At 41.5% G+C, this 9,981-nt stretch overlaps 1 protein-coding gene and 1 pseudogene across 1 annotated transcript; both read right to left on the bottom strand.

Annotated features, from left to right (window-relative positions):
• Positions 1-281: 281 nt before the first annotated feature.
• On the bottom strand, positions 282-822 carry LOC116599826 (annotated as a pseudogene).
• An 8,193-nt stretch (positions 823-9,015) lies between these two features.
• LOC116600347 (olfactory receptor 688-like) lies at positions 9,016-9,981 on the bottom strand. Its single transcript, XM_032360517.1, has one exon. It carries the CDS (start codon positions 9,979-9,981, stop codon positions 9,016-9,018), a length of 966 nt encoding a protein of 321 aa, XP_032216408.1.

Below are 9,981 nucleotides of genomic sequence, written 5' to 3'. Positions count from 1 at the left end.
GTGGCAGATTATATACTTTCAAGTTGGGAGGGGGATGAGGGATAGTGTAAGTCTCTGAATTTTAGAAGTGAGGTTTCTAGGACCTTGAGAGGCTAGCTATTGTTAGGAAAAGGTGATTTATTACTGTCTAATAAAATCTTAGTTATGGGACCCTTCAGATGTATATCAGTGGGCCATATGCTTGGAAGATGATTGCCAACATGTATCTTGAAGGACAGGAGAAGTTTCCAAAGGAATTTTTTTTCTGGTTGTCAAATGATCCTTTATTAAAATATTTTCCTTTATAGTTTTTCACTAGCCAGGCATTCCACTGCACCACTCTGATGCCATCTAGGATGTCATGATGGTCATGGCCATCAACATGGCAGCACATAGACTGGGCAGTCCCCAGGATCTCTTTAATGGTTCCAGAGAATTCTCTGGCTAAAAATCAGTGCCGTATCTGCCAGGCAATACTGACAATCTCATCAAAAGTGGTATTTCCACTGTGCTTACTGTTTTTCTCCTTCATTCTATCTCTTGATGATTCCTTGAGGGCTTTGATAATTAGGACAGAGGCAGAAGGTACTGCTTCAATCTGGGCTTGTCTATTCTGAATGGTCAGTTTTACTGTCATCCTCAGACCCTTCCAGTCACTAGGAGGGATGTCATCACCAACGCTTTTTGAAGACAGACCCAGGAGGTTGATCTTCAGGGCCAGAGAGATGTGGCATTAACTTCGCCACTGGTGCACATCAGAAATATGAGTTTGATCTCATAGGGGTTGAATGTGGGTGGCATGGTTGAGGTGACTGGTGTCTGATAAACCAGGATTCAGGATGACTGAAGTCAATTGTACCTCTGCCTACTCTGAGCCAAAAGACCAAAGTTCAAAGGAATTTTTATATGTAATAGTAGACTTACAGGATCCTGGAGGTTGGGATGATGTTAAGGTAAGATTGTCTTTTGCCCTTGGCAATGTGTTAACATCAAGGCAGTTGAGTTCCTAGACAAAGGTCACTCTGCCTGTCTTAAGGACTTGTCAATGGGCTGTAAGTTGTAGGGAATTCAATTTTTTTCTTTTGTCTTTGTTCCCCACATCAATTTGACATATATAGATCTTTTATTCACTCAATATTTTACATTTAAAATTTTAAAACTTATGTTTAGCCTGCTAGCAACACTGTAAATTCTTTTGTTGGTTAAAAAAAAAAAACCCAATTTAATTTTGATCCTATAAAATATGAAAACTAATTTATGAACATTAACACATTCTATATCTTGGCTATTGTAAATAATGCTGAAATAAACATGGAGTATATATGTATATATATATATATATATATATATATATATTGTATATATTTTTTGAATCAGTGTTTTTATTTTCCTGGATAAATACCCAAAGTATTTGTAAATTGAAGTATTTGTAAAACACAAAAGCCAGCACCATTCTCAATGAAGAATATTTTATTAAATCAACCAATGGAGGAAAAATGAGATTGGCTGGTAGCACTGTTTTATGTTGCTCTGATTAAAACAAAGCAGAAAAACATAAATGAGAGCTATATTTGGAAAAGAGAGCTCCAAATTATATTTATAACACTAGTGAGGTCTTACTAGAAAATCAAAGAGAAAAAAATGAAAAAGGATTTATAGTGAACAATAAGATAGTGAAGTTAATGCAAAGCAAAATAGATATCAGCAAGTTTCAAATGTACTAGCAACAATTAATTAGAAAATAAACTCTAGAGGAGCACCTCAGTGGCGCAATCAGTTCCACCCGAAGTGGAATTGATAGATCCTATAGTAGTTCTATTTTTAATTAAAGTTTTTTTTCTTTTATTCAGCAATTTGATTTTTTTTAAGCTTTTATTTATTTATTTGTCAGAGAGAGAGGGAGAACACAAGTAGGCAGAGTGGCAGGCAGAGGCAGAGAGAGAAGCAGTCTCCCTGGTAAACAAGGAGCCTGATGAGGGACTTGATCCCAGAACCCTGGGATCATGACCTGAGCCAAAGGCAGATGCTTAACTGACTGAGCCACCTAGGCATCCCTGATTTGTCTTTACTTAAATTTCATATACATCTATCACTAAAAGCTATTATTTAATGTCTCAACATTTCAAACTTTATTTACTTGATTATTTGTTAAAGATTTTATTTATTTGTCAGAGAGAGAGAGAAAGAGCAAAGCAGAGGGAGAAGCAGACTTCCTGCTGAGCAAGGAGCCTAATGTAGGACTTGATCCCAGGACCCTAAGATCAGGACCTGAGTTGAAGGCAGATGCTTAATCAACTGAGCCACCTAGGCATCCCAACATTTCAAAATTAAAAAACAAAACAAAAAACCCCGAACTGTCTTCCCTCCATATTTGAAGTTTTATTAGTGGATTTTTTCCCTAGAGTTTCTTTTCTTTCTTTTTTTTAAAATTTTATTTATTGAGATCATGACCTTATCTGAAATCAAAAGTTGGACATGCAACTGATTGCGCCATTGAGGTGCTCCTCTAGAGTTTATTTTCTAATTAATTGTTGCTAGTACATTTGAAACTTGCTGATATACAGATGAATGGATCAAGAAGATGTGGTATATATACACAATGGAATACTATGCAGCCATCAAAAGAAATGAAATCCTGCCATTTGCGACAACATGGATGGAACTAGAGCGTATCATGCTTAGCGAAATAAGTCAAGCAGAGAAAGACAACTATCATATGATCTCCCTGATATGAGGAAGTGGTGATGCAACATGGGGGCTTAAGTGGGTAGGAGAAGAATAAATGAAACAAGATGGGATTGGGAGGGAGACAAACCATAAGTGACTTTTAATCTCACAAAACAAACTGAGGGTTGCTGGGGGGAGGGGGTTTGGGAGAAGGGGGTGGGATTATGGACATTGGGGAGGGTATGTGCTTTGGTGAGTGCTGTGAAGTGTGTAAACCTGGTGATTCACAGACCTGTACCCCTGGGGATAGAGTATTATGCCTCCATCAGAAAGGATGAATACCCAACTTTTGTAGCAACATGGACGGGACTGGAAGAGATTATGCTGAGTGAAATAAGTCAAGCAGAGAGAGTCAATTATCATATGGTTTCACTTATTTGTGGAGCATAACAAATAGCATCGAGGACATGGGGACTTAGAGTGGAGAAGGGAGTTGGAAATTGGAAGCGGAGGTGAACCATGAGAGACTATGGACTCTGAAAAACAATCTGAGGGTTTTGAAGGGACGGGGGGTGGGAGGTTGGGGTACCAGGTGGTGGGTATTATAGAGGGCACGGATTGCATGGAGCACGGGGTGTGGTGCAAAAATAATGAATACTGTTATGCTGGAAATAAAAAAAAAAACTTGCTGATATCTATTTTGCTTTGGATTAACTTCACTATTTTATTGTTCACTATAAATCCTTTTTCATTTTTTTCTCTTTGATTTTCTAGTAAGACCTCACTAGTGTTATAAATATGATAATTTGGAGCTCTCTTTTCCAAATATAGCTCTCATTTATGTTTTTCTGCTTTGTTTTAATCAGAACAACATAAAACAGTGCTACCAGCCAATCTCATTTTTCCCCCATTGGTTGATTTAATAAAATATTCTACACTGAGAATGGTGTTGGCTTTTGTGTTTTACAAATAAAACCAATTAAGAATGTGTTTTATATACTGCAATAGTTCCAGATCATTGAAGAACTGAGAGTCATGATTCATAATATCCTTTAATTTTGGGGATCTTTGCCTTATAATTTATCATTCAAGAATCACTTAGCTTGGTCGTTTACTCACCAAAGCTTTACTGAGCAGCTCCTGTGTGCCTGACACTGTGGCAACCAAGGGGTTTTCTTTGCACATTCCCCTGGATGGAGAGCCCCACTGTTTGCAATATGGCCATGTCAGAACTCAGCCACAAATTCCCAGATTAGAGCTCTTAACCTCTGCCCCGGTGAAGAGACTGTTGGAAGGTAAAGAAAGGCAAGTTGAGAAATCCAAGGACAGTGAGCCAGATTCATAGACAGGGACAGAATCCTGAGAGGAGAACTGTCTCCACTGATTCCCCTCCCAGAGTCCATGATAGTGGCTGATTTACTTACTACTGCAGGAGGGGCCATGAAGATGCCTCCCAGGCTGGTTCGTCCTTCTGGGCTACTTCCCTTCTCCTGGCTGCTGCTGCTTATGCTGGGCCTTTTGTTGCTCAGAGCAGATGTGTCCCTTTCCTACCACTCCTGGGGTTTTGGATGTGAATCACAGGTCTGAAATCACCTGGTTTTGGTTTGACCCCCACCCCAACCTGGGCTCACCCCATGGCACTCCTCATTGCCATCTGGCTGCCCCTGGAGCAGATGTCTCACTCCAACAGGAGGTTCCCCAGTGACTTGGAGGCCTGTCTTGGCTGCTCTGGGAACAAACCTAGTCCAAGGACATTGGCCCAGGAGGTGGACAGCTCTGCCAGGTTGAACTGTCAGAAGAAAGTGTGTTGGCCCTTTTTGTCTAAACTTGGTTTCCTCCCCACTCACTCTAGCAAGTAGTCAGTTCTGTTGTAATGGAATGCAGGAGTTCTTCAAAATCACTGTGCTATGCAAAACTCCACATAAGAAGCCACAGGATTTATGAGGAAAATGGAATTAGGAATGTAATACTCAGAAATGTTACCAGTGACACATGAAAAAGATAGAGAACTAGGATAAACCTAGCAGATTTTGACACATGTTAAATGGTTAAGGAAATACAAATACTGTAATGAAGACAACACTTTACTTTGAGAAGGACATGAAATTTGACTGTGAAAGTGGGTGGAAGGGCTGTAGCTTATAAGCTTATGGTGAAGTGGTAAAAAGAGCTTTGTCTGAACTCAGAAAGTTGTGATTGAGGGTAGGAATCTGGTGGGTGTTAGGAGTGTGTGTGTGTGTGTGTGTGTGTGTGTGTGTGTGTTATATCCTAGGATGCTCACGCCCAGCTTGATGCAGTTTTCTGTGTTTGGATTGCACAAAGGCAAAGGTGAAATCTGGTTATCCTCTAACTGTTTTGTAATGTATCAAACCAAGTGATATAACAGAAGGGACTGTATCCTCCGTACCCTGTGTCCACAGTCTTCCACTCTCCTGAATCTTCTACCTCAATGTTTGAGGATTCCAAGGACTTCACAGAATATCTCTTCTCTACACACTTCTGCCTGGGTCTTTCCATGGCACTTCTCAGTCATACCCTGTATCCCCAGCATCTATCTTTCCCTGACTCAGTCTCTTGTAAGAGTCATCTTTGTATATTGCTCTCAATTCCTCACCTTTATACTTATAACTAAGAATCCTATCCTACTGTTATACTGAAACTGGTTTTGCTAATGACTTCCATATTGCCTAATTGAATGAGCGTTGCAGTAGATAGAGTACTAATAGGGAACAGATGGCCCACTCAAATTAGAGTAATTTGAAAAACTTCTTAATTGAAGTATAATTGACATATAATATTATATTAGTTTGTATGTTGGGTGATGATTGGGAGGAGGCCAGTGGCAAGGTGGTTAAAGAATTCAGCTGAGGCAGAACAATGGCGATAGAAGTTTATTGACTACACAGCAAAGGAGATGTGGACAGGATAGCAGAGGACTGTCTGCAAGGATGTGGTGGATGGGGGCTTTTTAAAAAGGGGTTAAAATAAGTTGGTATGGCAATGTGTGGAATTCTCCCCTTTTTGGTAACTGTGCTTGATTGTAAATAGCTCATTGTTCAGTTAGGGTCTATGGATATTTTGAGGTCGGTGGCTTGGTGGGACTGTCTGTATTTAGCCAAGTAGTCACTGTGGGACCTTTCTCTTTTGCTCAACCCTGTTTACCTAAAAGCAGCCTCTACAAAGATCATTGTTAAAAACAGGTGAAAAGCACATGGTCCAATTCTGCCTTGTCTATAGATATAAAATAGAACTGCTATCTAACTCATTCTGTTAAAAGAAAGATAATTTTTTGAATTTTAATGGCCTCAGTTTCTCAGTCCTGGTCTCTCATTCTGTGATTTCTAAGGGATATATATTTTGGTCACTCAGGTGACCAAAGGGGTTTTTCCTGTGTATTTGGTCTTCATCCATTGTTCCCAGCTCAAGGCCCCTAAAACCCTTAGAATTTCCTGTGGTAAGGGAGCTAAAGGTTGCTTTTGTTATGTCAATGAGGTGACTTTTGGGATGTCCTTCTGTAATCTGAGGATGGGCCCACATCTGGGGAAGGGTGGGGTGGGGGTGGTGGGAACTGGAGGCTGAGTCAGCAAATGGCCAATGACTTAGTCAGTTATGACTGTGTAATGGAATCCCCACAAAAAATGCCTGGGTTCAGATCTCTTCCCAGCTGGTGAATGTAAGGGCCTATTCAGCCAGAGTGATTCCATCTGGTTAAGCAATGACTTTGAATGACTTTGTTGTTTATACAGTAAAACTTAAACTGTCCCTGTCTCCCCCTCCCCCCAGGGGGCTTACTTAAAAACAAGTCCCCGAAACCAGTCCCAGGTAACAAAGCCCAAATACAAGGATGGGTCAGGCCAGGTGGAGGTATCCAATCAATGGGGGCGCAAACTCTCTCCCTAGCTACCAAAGAGTATGGGCCCCGTCCTTTGGGTGCTTTTTGGGCACCAATTCTGACCAAGGTGATAGGCTAGTTCAAATATCTACTAGGGTAAATTGTAATCCAATTGATTCAATTGGTCACTTATGTGTGACCTAGCATGACTGTGCAGCTTTCCCTGTGTGTTATAATTTCACTGGCCACCTGTGCATGGCCAGGTCCAACCACATGGCCTTTGTCGTTAAAAGCTAGTCTGTAAGGCAGAGAGAGGTCGCCTCTTTGCAAGAGATGGCCCTGGCTGGTCAGTCTGATTCTCAGTGCTTGGCATGAAATAAACCTTTGCTTGACCTTCACTTTTTATCAGTCTCGTTCCTTTGACCATGGACCCAACAGTGAACACATGTTGATATGGGGAGAGTGTTGTGCCTGGAGAGGGCACAGAAGCTCTGTGCCCTAATGATGTGAAACATTGGGGTTCAGGAGTGAATGGTCAAGAAAAAATTCTTGAGATGTCTTTGGTGCAAAAACGATTTTATTAAAGCATTGGGACAGGACATATGCACAAAAAGAGCTGCACTGGGGTTGTAAGAAGTGGCTGATTATATGCTTTCAAGTTGGGAAGGGTTTGGGGATAGCATAAGTCTAAGGAATTTGGAAGCAAGGTTTCCAGGACCTTGAGGAGCTAGCTGTTGTTAGGAAAAGGTCATTTACTACGTTCTAGTAAAACTTTAGTCGTGAGACCCTTCAGATGTGTATCAGTGGGCTATATGCTTGGAAGAAGATTGCTAACATACATCCTGGGGGGTAGAAAGAAAGGAAATTTCCAAAGAGATTTTTATATGTTAAAGAAGACTTACAGGATCCTGAAAATCTAGGCTAATGTCAAGCCAAAGTTGTCTTTGCCTCTAACAAAGTATAACATCAATTCCTGGAGGAAGGTCACTGACCCCTCACGCCCCAACCCTGCCCCAACATGTCTCAAGTACTTGTCAATGGTCTGTAAGGTATAAGGAAGTTTATTTTTTTCTTTTGCTTTCTTGTTCACATCACTTAACACATACGTTGCACTGCTTCTCCTCCATCTGGCTATTTCTGACATAACTTTTTATAATAAACTGGAGATCTAGCTAAAAAAATGTTTCTCTGAGTTCTGTGAGCTGCCATAGCAAATTAATGGAACTTGAGAAAGAGGTCCTGGAAATCTCTGATCATAGCAAGTTTGTCAGAAGTACAGGTAACAACCTGGACTTGTGACTGCTTTCTGAAACCCAAGGAAGGGTCATTGTGATGTGGTTTTGTAATTATAGGTGACGTTTGGTGGGTTGGAGTCTGGAGCCAATGTCCAAGAAAGAATTCTTGAGCCATCTTTGGTGTAAAATGGTGGTTTATTAAAGCACAGGGACAGGACCTGTGGGCAGAAAGAGCTGTTGCCTGGGCTTGTGAGGGATGCTTGATTATATACTATGGGGTTGGGGGAGGTAAGGAAAAAGGGAGATTTCTGAAAGAAATTTTATATACTAAAGAAGACTCAAAAAAAAAAAAAAAAAAAAAGAAGACTCACAGGATACTGGAGGCTTTTCCCCTCTAGCAAGGCATTAACATTAAGATAGTTGGGAGATTCCTGGAAGAATGTCACACAGGTCTCACCCAAGAGTGGAGGGGGGGAGGTTGCAGGGTGTCCCCTTATGCTTTGTCTTCAGCCAGCGTTCTGCTCTCCCATCATTTGGAATCTCTAGTCTATATCTGGTTGGGCAGGAGCACAGGCTGGACAGTCTAGGCCTTACAACTAGGCATCTGAAGCAGAGGGTAGGGTAAAGGCAGTCTTGTAGGACTGAACCCTTAACCTGTGAAATCTGATGCTGTTTCCCAGTAGTAGTGTTAGAATTGGGTCCAATTCTCAGACACACGGCTGTATGTGTGTGTGTGTGTGTGCGTGTGTGTGTGTGTGTGTGATGAGGGGTAATTAATAGGGTTATCTAGAGTGACTCTATAGCATTTAAAATGTACTGTATTTTCTATTAGACAGGAAAATTGCTGCCAACTTTTAAATGGAATTTTCTTTTATTAATGGAGAAGTGATTTACAATTTCCTTTAGTTAAATATCATTCCTTTTTTTTTATCATCTTAATTTCTGTTTTTAAAAGTTAGTAGTGAATTTTAATAGAGAGAAGTGTGTTCTAACCTCACTCTGCAACTTCCCATTTGACCTTGGGCAAGTTTCTCAACTTTCTTACTTCATCTGCAAAATATATAAATAACAGTTGTACTTGTTTCATAGGGTTGTTATGCAATTATATGAGTTAATATTTGTGAAATGTTTTGAACAGTGCCTGGCACTTAGTATATGCTGTACCAAATAGGTGAATTAATATGAATTGATATTCCTAACAATTGGGAGACATGCAATCTTTCTTAACCCAGGGCTGTTACACTCTAAAGCCTGTGCTCTTTCTGTAACACCAGTTATAGAACACTGCCATTTAAAGTTGGCTTACTTCCTGGACATGTTGTCGCCCAAACCAAGCACCTTCTGGAAGCCTACTCTCAGCTCCTGGGTCCGGAGGGCATACACCATGGGGTTAAAGGCTGGGGGCATGACACTGTGTAGCACATTGAAGAGAGCAGGGATGACAGGCAGCTTTCTTCCTGCCAGCTGGGTGACAGACACAACAATAACAGCTGTGTAGAAAAAGAGAATGAGGATGAGATGGGAGCTGCAGGTACTCAGGGCCTTTGATGTTGCTTCAGCAGAGTTCAGCCTCAGCACGGAGCGAATAATCAAAGCATAGGAAGCAAACACCAGACCCATGTCACTTCCAACCATAACCCATGCCAAGGCCAACTGGTAAAATCTGTTAATCGTGATGTCATCACAGGCCAGACTGGTGACCCCCAAATTAGAGCACAGGCAGTGGTCAATTTCATTCCTGGAGCAGTAGTGTCGCTGGGCAGCCAGTACAGGCACTGGGATGGTCAAGAGGCCATTCCTGAGCACCATGGACAGTGTGGCTTTGATCACAAAAGCCTCAGTGACTATGGAGGGGTACTGAAGTGGGTAGCAGATGGCTACATATCTATCGACAGCCATGCAGAGGAAGATGCCTGACTCCATGCCCATAAAAGAGTGGATGGCATAGATCTGAGCAAAGCACTCAGGAAGGCTGATGGCCTTGGCCTCAAACCATAGAATGGCCAGTATCTTGGGCATGATGGTGGTAGCCAGGCCAATGTCCACTATAGCCAAGATACCAAGGAGCCAGTACATGGGCTGGTGCAGAGAAGGCTCATGTTGGATGGTGATTAAGATGAGGATGTTGGCACCAAGAGCTAAGATGTAGAGCAGAGCCAGGGGCAGGGAGAGCCAGTGCTGCCACTCATGAATGCCTGGGAGCCCCATGAGGATGAACTCAGACACTTGGAAACTGGAGCTATTGTTTATGCTCAAGGTGGTATCCAT

The sequence above is a fragment of the Mustela erminea genome, chromosome 9 (genome assembly GCF_009829155.1).
Source record: "Mustela erminea isolate mMusErm1 chromosome 9, mMusErm1.Pri, whole genome shotgun sequence".
Classification (NCBI taxonomy): domain Eukaryota; kingdom Metazoa; phylum Chordata; class Mammalia; order Carnivora; family Mustelidae; genus Mustela; species Mustela erminea.
The sequence above is the reverse complement of the archived record's forward strand: the minus strand, read 5'-3'. Positions and strand labels throughout refer to the sequence as shown.

Coding starts and splice junctions, on each gene's coding strand:
- LOC116600347 (XM_032360517.1), bottom strand. CDS start 9,981: ATGGATACCACCTTGAGCATAAACAATAGCTCCAGTTTCCAAGTGTCT.